Source organism: Miniopterus schreibersii, assembly GCF_964146895.1.
Source record: "Miniopterus schreibersii genome assembly, chromosome: 10".
In the NCBI taxonomy this organism is placed as follows: domain Eukaryota; kingdom Metazoa; phylum Chordata; class Mammalia; order Chiroptera; family Miniopteridae; genus Miniopterus; species Miniopterus schreibersii.
The window spans coordinates 11103101-11116869 of record NC_138110.1 but is presented as its reverse complement, the minus strand read 5'-3'; the positions used below and the strand labels follow the sequence as shown (position 1 = coordinate 11116869).

Here is a 13769-nt window from a genome sequence, read left to right as displayed (position 1 = left end):
CTCATCAGCCCAGACATGGAGCTCCCCACACCAGCTGAGAAGCGCAGTGCCTTGACTTCATGTCATCCTACCCCTTTGGGGACTTCCTAAACATGAAAGTAAAGGGAAGCCGTCTTCACAATGTGTTGCAAACACTTTTCAATAAGCTCTAACAACATGAATCTTTTCAGACTCAAGTTACATTTTCACACATATCGTTTATTTATTTTTGCTCCTCAAGTTCCTTTGGCTGGGTCTAAAAAAAAATCTAGAGACTTTCTCAATCAAGTTTTCAACGTCACAATTTCCAATCAACACCCATGATAGATGCAGAGTTAAAAATTAAATTAAAGTACACCGTGGATTTTCACTCGCTGTTCAACAAGATAAGATCTGTGTTCTAAACAAGGTCAGATGAAAAGTGCTTGGGGTGTGGCTGGTGACAGGAGATTAGGGTGGAACCCAGAATTACTCAGGGAATTATAGCTTGAGAAAAATGTAAGGTTTTAAAATAGAGAATTTCTAAGAAAGGAAAACAGCGGTTGTCTTTTTTCTTGTCATGACCAAAGGGTCCCTTGGGGGTTGCTAGAAGCAAAAGAGAGACAGGAGTCCATTGCCTTTATGTATTGCAAAGAGCCCACAGGTCAACCCTGTCAAAAGGTAGAAGTGATGTGGTGGAATTTAGTGCTACCCTTGAGTGCAGGTACAGTTTACAGAAGGACACTCGAACCTGGGGCTGACAGGCATGTGTAGATATTGCCAAATTCATAGGTTTCTGAGTGACGTCATCCTCCCAACATATTTCTTAAATGGTGCCTTAGCAAAAAGGCATTTCTATTGTAGTGATGTCTTTCTGAGTAAAATGTTGAATCACTCCGAGGATACAGATTAGAAAGAGAGAGAGGGGAAAAAAATGCTCTGTGGGAGGGGCCAAGCTTTATAAAACCAGTCATCACCATGCCTGAACCCTAACAACTCTTGGAGGACCGTTTCCTGTGAGGGAGCACCTCAGGCACTGCCAGGTATTTCAGTGATTTCCACGATCATCTCTATGAGCTGTGGTTTCATTGTTTCTTCTCCTTCATGCTGGTGTTGCTACTCTAATGATATTTAAAATGTGGGATGTTTTTAGAGGATGAGTAGAAATTTAGTGGTGTTTTCTTGTTTAGTTGTTTAACTGGAAATATTTTAGCTCAAGATGTGAATTAAACTTATAGCCAGACTTAATCTTGAATCTCAGAAGCCAGCAAATGCCTATGTAACATGAACCAAACCGAAATGTACCTTAAAGCTATGATGCCAATTTTATCAGATGGGTTAGAATATGTGTCTTCTTTACTAGCTAGCGTGGGACACTGAATTTAATAAGAAAATCTAGATTGATTAAAATACATTAATTTTAGCAATTGAAAGTAATCTACCGATTGTACATAAATATTAAATAATTAAAATATGACTGAGTTTTTAATCTAAAATAATCAGAAATTAAGCAGCTTTCTCAGTTAGATTAATTCAACACCAGAATACATGTATTGAATTTAGTTCAATAGTCAGGCAATTTAGTGAAAGGGAAAAATCAGCCAAATTTGTTGTTGAATTGACTGAAGTAATAGTTCAATAAATAAGTTAGTACTCCATAAACAGACAATTATTCACTGTGAAAGTCATCAAACACAAGAAACTGCTTTTCATTTGTGTGTGTGTGTGTGTATAGGGGGGAATTTGGTCATTTTGGACAGGAAATTTCCTTAGAATTATTGTTTTTACTTTGTTCTTGTGGATTTTTATGGTCAATTTCAAACTGTTTGCACTATGTAGTCACAAAGAATTTGTTTTAAATGCCACAGCAATTTCAAATCTAACATCCAGTGCCAGCGAGAGGGACTGTGGTAGTGTGCCTGGTGGCACCTCCCAAGTTCTTTGTTGCCTGTGCCAAGTTTCAGTGGCATATTTGTCAACTTGTGTAGCAGGAACTGCCACAAACATCATGGAGCCCAGCCCCACATATGTTTTCCATCCAGCCTTCTCCTGGATAATATTAAACATTAACTGCGAGCATAACACTTAGGAGCTAATGAAGTTGTATAACTTACTCTTGTTAAGAAATTCACAGCAGGTGTTACCTGTTCCGGGAGATTGTGCCATTTGATGGCACTCTGTGACTTTAATTTTACATTGCCCTAGGGATTCCCACTCACATGTAAGCCGGGGACTTGTCTTGAGGGTCAGGAGACGCTGTACATGTATGCCTTCAGAGATTTCTAAAACTATGAACTGTTCAAACCTCATTTGAAAGGTTTGTAGGAAAAGCCCTAGTCTTGCAATCAGAAGGCTGATATTTCGTCGAGGCTTTGAAACTGACTAGCCGTGCAACTTATGTCTTCATATTTTCATCTGTATAACAGGAATTGCTATGTTTTACTGGGTAAGTAATTATGCAAATTAAACAAAACAACCCAGTTGAAGAAATCTGACAACTGCAATACAGACATCAGATATTATTTTTTATGTTAAATGCAGTTAATTGCACCTTATTTTAAAAATAAAATTTAGACTATTTTTGGGTGGCAGGGGGCAATGGGAGGAGAAAGATTTTTTTTAAAAAAGAAGTAAATGCATCTGGGACAATTTATCTCCTTTTTTTCTGTGTAAAGTCATCTGAAATTCTTTGGCATTAAATGCCCTCTCTGATAGTTTGTCTTGACACTGGAATTTTGTTAGTGTCCAGGTGACCGACTATGCAGGTTATTATAAAGAGGTAGCTGCCAGAGAAGCCTACATTTACTTTTATGGCTCTGATCTCTTATTTGTTTTCTTCATATGAGAATAAAGAAATATTTTATTTATTAATCCTCAGTTTTCCCCCTAAACATTACAAAAAATATCTTACAAAAAATACCCAGTAAGACATTAATTATAAAAACACTTTAAAATCAGAAAAAGGAAGGGGAAATAAATTTCTGACCCATTCTACTCATCTAATCTCAGTAATGAAGCAAAAGAAAAAATACAGTATTTTTTTTTCCACTTAATGAGCCTTCTAGGAGCATTACAGACTTGCAACCTTATTTTTATTCCCTCTTTCTAGCATTTCTCAAACGAGAAGCTCGCCTAAACTCTTACCCTGCGGAGTGAAGTTGATCGCCAGCAGGTGAGGCAGTGTGGGGCGCTAGATAGACTGGGTTTCCAAAGCAGACCTAGGCTTGAACCCCTGCACCATCACATACAAACTGTGTGACCTTGTACAAGTTAGTTAACCTCTCTGAGCATCAGGATGGGACCTATGCTTTCAATGAAGATCAGAGTATGTGTCTCATAGGAATCCTGTGAAGATTAAACCGTAAGAAGAGGTGAGAGAGTTTCAGGGACAAGTGTCACTTAATTTACTATTTTGTCTTGATGATGTATGTTATCAGGTAGCATTTCAAGTGAGAAATGTTGGTACAAATTGTAATCACTTTCTTATAAAGAAATGCTCATGACTCAAGTATTCACATAAGACATCCGAGGATGAGGCAGAGGAGTGAGTGCTGGCCCGGCTGGGGAGCCCTGCTGTGTGAACCTAGACGGGAGCCGCAGGGCATGCCTCTTCCTGGGCCACCCAGCTCCTCCCCAGCTCTGGGAAACCACTTCCACAAGAAAGTTTCCTGTGGAATGATGAGTGTCGGCGTCGTCTGGTACACATATATTTTGGTAATTGTAGGGTGTGTTATAAGCCATTACGAAAGCAAAACATGCAGAAAGAAAGATGATCATTGGCCAGTACCCACAGATTCCCCCACACACCTGGGTGTGTCCAGGCATTTGGCTGCATGTGAAGCCTTTGGTCATGGCAGGCGTGGCTGTCATTTTTATTCAAGTGGTTGATCTGGGGTGTGTGTGTGTGTGTGTGTGTAGGGGGCAGGTGTGGGGCATGGGACTATGAAAGCCCTAACCCTCGAACAATGAGTCCAAGCCACTTCCAGAAGCAGGAAATTTGAAACATTTACCATCTCCCTGGGGCCAACACAAACATGTGTGCATGTGGCAGTTTGAATCTGTGTGGACTTGCCTGTGTGTGTGGTGTGGATTTGCAGGTGCAGCACAGAGGTTGAGAGCATGACCCCGAGGGCAACCCACTGACTTCAATTCCTAGTCCTGCCCCTAGTCAAGTTACACCGATCACTTCTCTTATCCTCTCTGTGCAGCAGTTTCTTTCTCTTTTTTTTAAACTTTATCTTTATTGTTGAAAGCATTACAGATGTCCCCTTTTTTCACCCATTGGCCCTCTCCCCCCACCACTCTTACCCCTTCCCCAGGCCTTCACCGCATTATCTGTGTCCATGGGTTGTACACATATGCATATAAGTTCTTTGGTTAACCTCTTCCTGCCCACCCCTTCCCTCTGAAATATGTAGGTCTGCTGCATGCTTCAATGCCTCTGGGTCTATTTTGTGTGCCAGTTTATTTTGTCCATTAGCGTCTTCTTAAAGAAGACTCTTCAACATTTCATTTCATACTGGTTTGGTGGTGATGATCTTTAGCTTTTTCTTGTCTGTGAAGCTCTTTATTTCAATTCTAAATGACAGCTTTCCTGGGCAGAGTAATCTTAGTTGTAGGTCTTTGCTTTTCATCACTTTGAATATTTCTTACCACTCCCTTCTGGCCTGCAAGGTTTCTGTTGAGAAATCAGCTGGAAGTTAGTTACGTACGAGGGAGCACCCATGCAGCAGTTTATTTCTCTGTAAAAGAGGAATTAGCAGTGCTTTCCTTGTAGGGTTTTGGTAAGGATAAAATGGTTAGTACAGGTAAAATGTTTAGAACAATCTCTCTTGTATAGTAAGATTCAATAAGTGCTATTTATTGTTATTGCTGTTATTATTTTATTATTATTATATGAAGTGTCACTACTCATCATATGACTGCTCACTATATCTCAGGATTGGCTACATAATTTGCAGAACCCAATGCAAAACAGAAACGTAGAACCCATTGTTTAAAATTGAGAATTTCAAGATGGTTACAGCACAGCTTTGTACCAAGCTTGGGCCCATATGGCAGCACAGGCCACACGAACCTAATGCTCCACTTTGTGTTGTCATGAAGGAAGAACAGAGAGGGAGCCTCTGCCCTGTGCAGGGTACGGCCTGTACCCCTCTGCTGACATCACCCAAAGTATTGTATCATCTTTTAGAACTATGTCTTCTTCCTCACTTTCCCTCTAGATTGGAACAATGGAAGACCTTTATGTCGCAAACACAATTTTTGCCATCAATTTCTTCAAGCATCTGGCAAATACAAGCACCACCCAGAATCTCTTCTTCTCTCCGTGGAGCATCTCATCCACCATGGTCATGGTCTACCTGGGTGCCAAAGGCAACACTGCAGATCAGATGGCCAAGGCAAGTTTCTGTTGAAGCTCCATATAAGGACTGAGAGATTCCCGAACTGATTTGTAGAATTGCTCTGAGTGTAAGCTTGAGAGAACTTGGCAATCTCAAGGTCAGCAATCATCACCTGCCATTACCACATGAGTTCCTTAGATTTAAATCTACACAACAGCTAAATCATGAACCATCTACTGTAGACAGCAAAAAGGCGTATCAGAGTTTCTGATATTGAGGGCTGCAAGTGATGAATAGTAACCACATCTAACATTATAATAATATAATGTTTATATTTTTTAAGTGTTTTGCATGCTTTATGTCTCTTTTTGTTTTAAGGCAAGTGCCATTTTTTAGGTGGGAAGACTGACCTGGTGAAGGTATCACCTTTCCTAGGTCTCCTAAGCTTTCCTCACTTCTAGCTCAGGCACCTTCCATTGCTCAGCCACTGTGATGTGTTTGTTGCCCATTTGCAGAAAGAATTCCTCCTAATAGTTTTAAGAGAGTGTCCCAAGGAGAAAAAAATGTCCCAGAGCCTTGGTCACCACGCTCTTAGAGATACACAGAGAACAATGTTGACTCAGCCATGTTATCAACCTCTTGAGATCATGTCAACAAAATGGGGCCTGGCCTGATAGTCAGTCTTCAAAATCAAAATAGACAGGGTGTGGGACAGCTGGCTTCCTTCCTGGGTGAGTGGACACAAGTTCAGTCAGGGAACCCTTTTACTGAGACTAGGACTTTGAAAATACATTGGACTATTTCAGCTGCACATTGCAATCAATATTCCTATGAGATGAATTCAACACAATGAAAATTCATGTGATCCTATTATTTCCTAGGTCAACGACCCAGGAGGTCACCCTATAATTAAAATTCTTTTACATACACATGTACACGAACATTAAGATGGAATGTTCTGTTTTCTCATGGGCACACATTGTGCTTTCAGTCATACCAAAATGCCTCTGGCTACTTTCAGGTTTCCCATGAGAATTGTACCTGAGTGTATATATATCTTCCCCAGGTACACAGTGATCCATTTAGAATGGACCTTGTTTGAAGAGAGTGTTGGCCAACATCTTCACAGGAGGAAGGGGATGGCTGCATCACTCCCTGTACTTGTGGCAGTTCAAACATCAAGACTTACAACAAAGCTTAGTTGCTCAACTCTGATACCAGCAACATTTTGCAACCCTCCTTCTCCTTTACTTTCTTGGCCTTGAAAAAAATAAAGATGGTGAACTGCATTGACAGCTTTAGAAAACAGCAGGGTCTTAATTTTTTAAATGTAAAGAAATCAGTAGCACTCAGAAGCAATGTATTTTGAGGGCAATTGCTAAATGAAATACTCTAAGTAGTTAAAATAAAAAAATTGATTTTGATACCAAAAGAAAATTAGCATATGGGTTGCTCTGGCCACAAGACAGCCGCTGGGTACCTGGAAAGTGCTTGAGCACGTGGGAAGATGCCAAGATTTTATATCGTTTTCCTGTAGCTCTGCTGCATGGATAGATTTTAAAATTCAAAGGGAAATTTCATTAATTCCCTACTTAAAAGAAAGAAGATAAGCTCTTTGGCTTGGAGGAGGAAGCACAGATTTTGGGGACAAGACCTACCTGTGTTTGATGGTGGCTTTGCCACTCTTGATGCGGTGTGAGTGAAGGCATTGAAGCTCTCTGCGCCTAGAGACTAATGGCTAATATGTAGACGAGTATAAAATACCTCATACTGATTCCTGTGAGGGAAATTTCGGTTGGCTGACACTTACATGTTACATATAGAAAGTATCTACGCTTGTACCCCATACACAATGGCAGACCACTGAGAGGTACCTGTTGGCAGTGGTTTAAGTTAAGTAATTTAGCAGGAAAATGTAACCATTCCCTCTAATTCCAATTGTAGGTGCTTCAGTTTAGCAAAGTTGGAGTCCATGAAGTCACCCCAGTGACCCCAGAGAACGTCACCAGTTGTGAATTCATGCAGCAGGTCCGGGTCACTTATCCTGATGCTATTTTGAAGGTATCTGATTCATTCATTCATATTTCTTTTGTATTTTATTTCTAAAATCTTCTTGCCTTAAAGTCACAATGTTAGACTGAGAAGGAACTTAGTACAACTTCCCCCAACTCCCAGAAAAAAAACCCTAAGACTCACAGCCCTTAAGCAAATATTCTCCGGTCCCACCACTAAGAAAGGACAGAACCAGGGCAGAATGCAGGCTTCCTGACTTCTGTCACACCACCTTGCCGCTAGTTGGGCTTGTATAACTTATCCTAAATCCATGGTAGAGGAGACTCCTAGAATACACAAGCATGCACGCAGATTTCCAGAGCGGAAAGGGTAAGGAGGGCCAGGTAGCCGAGGAATGGAGAAGGTCAGGCTCGATGACTTCATGAGAGGCCAATGACCTCTAGATATCCCTCCCATATCCCTCTATCTAGCTAGCTAGCTAGCTATCCACCATTTATTATCTATCTATCTATCTATCCATCTCAGGTAATATTATCCTTTCTCAATACTCCACTCCTTAATTACCAGCTATCCAGCTGAATTATAAGAACTGGACCAGATGTGTTCCTATTGGTAACCGACTTCCATAATTACCCTCCTGAGTGAGGTTATGTGGAGACATCTTCCATAGCCCTACTTGGGAACACTAATGTCCCATCTGTGGAATTACGGGCTAAAGGAGGTGGAGAGGGCCCATATATGAAGATTCAGCCAGATCTCTGGAGACAGCTGGCAGTCACCTGCAAGGTTCTGTCTTCTGCTGTGACTGAGTCCTATGTCTGTCATCATGTTTACAAACTTTAGGTACATTTCTATGATACATGATCTTTATATTGCACTGTGTGCCCACCACCCAAAATCAAATAATCTTTTGTAAAGTAACATTTTAATATAATAAAAATTTCTTAGAGACCTTAAAGTTTAGGAAACTATAAAAGGAGCCTCACTTTAATCTAGGATGTTGGTTACTTCATGGTTAAATCCAATCCATAGGCAAAATATGAAACAAGCAAAATATTATCTTGTTAGTTTTACCCTGAATCCATATCAAAAGTATTTCCTCGGGGATTCCTCTAAAGTGTCATTAAAAAGTGTATATTAATACAGCATTTTGATGTTGTATAGAAAAAATACCACTGCTTAAGAGATATCCTGCTTAGAAGTCCCGTGTTATATAAAGAGGCTCTCTCCTTTCTGTTCAAGGTACAAGCTGAGGACACAATCCATTCAGGTTTCCGTTCTCTCATCTCTGCCATCAACTCGTCCAAGGGGGGTTACATATTGGAAAGTGCCAATAAGCTGTTTGCAGAGAAGACGGCGCAAGTCAGGGAAGTAAGTACAGCCTGTCATCGAAATGGCAGGGCCCTGCCCCTGCGGTGAGGACACTGTCAAAGCTGTTCTCTAGGATTCACACTTACAGGGAGTCAGAATTGCCCAGGGCTCCCTAGGACTCCCTAAGGCCATTGGTCATGGCAGTGGCCCTGAGCTCCCCCTGTCGGTGCTTCTCTCCCTGCTGCAAAAGTCCCACTTGCAGGGCAAGCCAGGAAGGACACAGCTGACTTCAGGAGCCACGTCCCTCTTTCTCAGTGTCTATAATGTGAAGAGTGCAGGGGGACAAGAGTTGGGGCTGGAGTATGGGGAAGGGGGTCCACTGAGTGCTCATAATCTGCACCATTTTCTCTTTCAGCAGCCCCCAAAGCCAACCTCCACCCACCCCCACCCCAACCGCAGGCCCCCCAGTCTCGACAGGAAGCCCATAATTCACAATTACCCCAAGGCTTTTCAGCACACACTCCATGTAACCTCCTGCATTTTTCTTGCCTTAAAGGAATACATACGCCTCTCTAAGAAATATTACTCTGCAGAGCCCCAGGAAGTGGACTTCCTAGAATGTGCAGAAGGGGCCAGAAAAAAGATCAATTTCTGGGTTGAGACTCAAACCAAAGGTAAAACCAAGGAAATATTTTCTGTTCTTCTTTCTGCTTTGAAAACTCTGATCTGTTTCTTGAAATCATCCTTGAACTTAGCCTTTAATCCCTTAAAATTCATTCAACCTTAGTTATTTTGTTAATGCAACTTTATTCTTTTTTAGCTGAGTGATGTTTTAATTGAGATCTACTAATTAAATACTCAAAGAATTGGATCTTGGATAGTACGTTAGAATAGACTATGAGAGACGGCAGATGTTTTTAAACATGGGAAACATCAGTATTGAAATAATTGTGACACTCTGTCCACTGTGGACAAAAAGAAAAAAAAAGAAAAAAGATTTTCTTAACTTCTGGGTTTAAAACATCATTTCCAGAAATAGTTTTGTCTCTTGGTTTGTTAGCTACCATAATGGAAACAAAGCACATGAACTAAGTTCTATAGAATTAAAAAAAAAAAAAAAATGTCTCTCTGAAAGTAGTTGTTCTATTTATACTACTTCTTCCTGTCTACTCTGGATTTTTAAACCGCTGTCCTAAAACACCAACAAACGACTGCCACAAAGACGCAGGAAAGGGAAGATGCACAGAAGTGAAAGTAAAATTGATGTGCAAGGTTAGAGACACATGAAAGTTTTGCTTTTTGAGAACAGCATAAATTTTCTCTATAAGCACTGGTTGTGTCGAATGACTATGCATGAATCGGTTATATGGCCAAAAGGCCAAGGAGTCATTGAGGCTGATTGTTTTACCAAACTTTTTGAGGATTTGAGAGAATTTTCTGTTTTCTTTGTTATGATCAAATACTGGTTTTGCCACATGCATCATAAAGTTAAATAAAACGTTAGTAGATTTAAATAGTAACCAAGAATTTTAATTGCCTGGGGGATATATTGAGTGGAGATATTGAATGGATATAGTGAAGCTGGTCAGACTGCAGTGACCTTTTTATTAGACTTTTTCCTGTCAGTAGGACCTGAGGGTGGAGGACAGTGGGGACAGAATCCTGATCAGCTCCCCAAGACTGTAGCCTTGAGAAGATTGCTAACCTCTCTCGTTATGGTGTCCTTTTGTGTAAAATGGCACTAATACCTAATAGAGTAGCTGTGGATTCAATAAAATAATGTATTTAGTGGTTGAAATATGGCAGAGTAGGTATTCACTATAAATGGGCTGTTTCTTAAACCAATTAAAAAAAAAAGGTATCACACTCAGAGGCTTGCATTTCTGAGAACCTTCGCCGCTCACTCATTCTCGGTATTGTCAAGTACTTCACATTATTTAGCTCTATTAGAAAACTCATCGCATGTTTCTCACAACTGGTTTTGAACGTCACTTTCAATAACACTCTCAGTCCCACCGGGACATTTCCTCCTTGCTCAGTTCATGGATCTGCATTACTCCTAATGTAGGTCCAGCCTAAACTTCCAAAAAATTGTTTTAATGAATCATTGGGTCATAGACTGCTGAGACCAGATCTAGCAGGAGCACTTCGGGACATACTGTGGAAAGACACCCTTGTCTTCCCTAAGAGACTCTCTTTCACTTCCATCTGAATTAAATAACTTTATACAACTATAAAGCTGAGAAAACAATATAAAAGGAAGTGAAAATCTCAGCTGCAAATTTGATAGTAATTCTAAATTTTAAATGCATTACCTCTTCATTTTCTCTTGAATTTTGAAAAGCTTCTGAGGAATTTGCTCAGATTTTTACTTGTGCTTTAAATAAATCAAGAGGAAAACTTGAGCTTGAAGATCAACATCTTTGTAGAGTTTAACAAATGTGTCTACTGAGTTTGATGGCAACTCGAAAGAGTCAAGAAATTATAGTAACTTCACCTTCTTTTATCATGAGACCTAAACATACATCTTTTTTTTTTTTTTGTAGGTAAAGTTTTAAACTTGTTACCTGAAGGTTCTGTGGATTCAGAGACCAGGATGGTCCTGGTGAACGCTGTCTACTTCAAAGGAAAATGGAAAACTCCATTTGAGAAGAAATTAAGTGGGCTTTATCCTTTCCGGGTGAACTCGGTATGAGACAAGACAGATTAGCCTAATGTGTATTGGAAAAATAGAGACCACTGGTTGATGTCACTACTTGACATGCCAGTTATAACTTATGGACACTGGACAGTTGATTAACTCTTTCAAGCTGCTGAATATTACTCAGTAATTTTATAAGGTCATATGAGTGAAGTTGAAAAACCATGGGCTGTATACTTAAATCCTGGACTCAAATGTAGGCTCTATAACTTACCAGCCATAATTTTACTTATGTTCCATGAGTTCCATCTTTTGTCAGAGAAATTTGGATAATAATAGTATCCAACTCAAAAGGTTGTTGTAAGGATTCAATGAGATTTAGCAGAGTTCTTGGCCCATGGTAGGTACTAAACAAATATTTTATTATTATTATTATTATTATTATTATTATTATTATCCAGAATGGGTATAATCTTGAAAGGTAATAAGATCAGAGACCTGTACAGTATACAAATAATTTATTTTGTTGATTTTTAAAAGCGTAATTCTTAAACCCTAAAGCAGAGCCCATTCTCTTTTATGTCTAACTGTAAATCTCTTGACATCTTAGTATTAACTTTCATATTTTACTCTTTAATCTTTTTAGACTCAGCGTAAATCTGTACAGATGATGCACTTGCACGAAAGGCTGAACATTGGGTACATAGAAGACCTAAAGACTCAGATTCTAGAACTCCCATATGCTGGAGATGTCAGCATGTTTCTGTTGCTTCCAGATGAAATTGCTAATGTGTCTACTGGCTTGGAGTTGGTAAGCCATTCCAACTTTAATTGTTTTAGATTTCTGGGACTGAACTTACCTTTCATGATGAAGTTGTCTACACCTTAAGAAATGGTCTGCAATTTCTTACAGAAATATGTGAATTGGTTGATAGTAAGTGTGGCATGTCTCAAACTTTCATTCAAAGCCTTAAACTTATGTTATACCTATTGCCTTCTTGCAAAAACTTTACCAGTCTATTAAATTTTTATATCACCCACAATGGAGTGACATTAAAGTCACTAATTTTTTAACATTAGACTTAGAAGTTGTTTTTCTACTTTTCTAAGCACTCACTGGCATGTGTTTTTGGATTTCTAGCTGGAAAGTGAATTAACTTATGACAAGCTCAACAACTGGATCAGCAAAGACACAATGGTTGAAGATGACGTTGAAGTATACATCCCCCAGTTCAAATTAGAAGAGCACTATGAGCTTAAACCCATTCTGAGAAGCATGGGCATGAATGATGCCTTCATCAAAGGCCAGGCCAATTTCTTAGGAATGTCAGAAGAAGATGACCTGTTTCTGTCCGAAGTGTTTCATCAAGCCTCTGTGGATGTGAATGAGGAGGGCACTGAAGCAAGCGCTGGCACCGGGGCTGTCATATCAGGGAGAACCGGTCACGGAGGCCCACAGTTTGTGGCAGATCATCCTTTCCTCTTCTTTATAATGCACAATACAACCAAGACCATTCTCTTTTTTGGCAGATTTGCCTCACCCTAAAATTGGAATTTGTAGCATGAGTTATAAGCCTCAGAATTGCTATAAGTACCAAAAATTTAGGGACTTTTTCTATGTGTTTCTGTTTTCCCGAACAACTTCTACTACACACTAAATGTAAATACAGAAATAACCAGACAACTGTCAATCATAACATTGCAACCCTATTAATTGTCTGGTTTCCTAAAATGGGATGATGTTGCATTTACTTCTCCCTTACTTTTAGTTTATTTTATAGCATTAAGTGTTATTGTATTATTTATTATTTTATATAATTTTTATTATTGGTGTCTATTTAATGTAGCTGATACAGTTATAGAAACAGATGATCAGTTATGTTTCATTCTAAGGAAGTGCATTTGTTTTTATGAGGAAGGATGAGTAGGTGTCCTGCCATCCCCTTCTGTGATAAAAACCTGGAAGAAAGCGTTGAGCAACAGGTAAATATATATTGTGTGCATTTATAACATTATGTACCACATAGATGTGTCTGTAACTGATGTAAAATGACAAATATATAATAAATAAACATACTTCCACACAACCTTTTGTTTGTTGTCATTCCATTAGGTCTTTGGATCATGAGACCTGTTATAGCTTGATTCCCAGGAATCAGGCATCAGGCTAATTGTGGGAACCAAGAAAAAAATAGACAGAATAAAGGAACCAAGGAGGTAACTGCCCCTTTTACAAGGAGCCCCTCCCTTGGGGTGGAATGGAGTTGTGTGAAAATTGGGTTAGAGCTGCCTTCTCACAGCAGCGAAAGGTAGCAATTCAGAACAACAGTCTGTGTTAATATTCTCTGGACACTGGTGTTTAAACCTCAAGAACATCAGGAATAAATGCCAAATCCAGTGGTCCATACATAAAATCAAGGTCACAGTCATTGATCTGAGAGTTGAGAGGAGTGGAGATGGGCCGGTGACAGAGCAGGAGTGGAAACACAAGACAGCTTGTT

At 39.6% G+C, this 13769-nt stretch overlaps 1 protein-coding gene across 1 annotated transcript; it reads left to right on the top strand.

Moving 5' to 3' along the window:
- The first annotated feature begins 779 nt into the window (after nt 1–779).
- SERPINB2 (serpin family B member 2) lies at nt 780–13285 on the top strand. Its single transcript, XM_081149857.1, has 9 exons — nt 780–1001; nt 3068–3130; nt 5184–5360; nt 7248–7364; nt 8559–8687; nt 9184–9301; nt 11174–11316; nt 11915–12079; nt 12410–13285. Exons 3-9 carry the CDS (start codon nt 5193–5195, stop codon nt 12812–12814), a joined length of 1245 nt encoding a protein of 414 aa, XP_081005983.1. The 5' UTR covers nt 780–1001; nt 3068–3130; nt 5184–5192; the 3' UTR covers nt 12815–13285.
- The last annotated feature ends 484 nt before the right edge of the window (nt 13286–13769 follow it).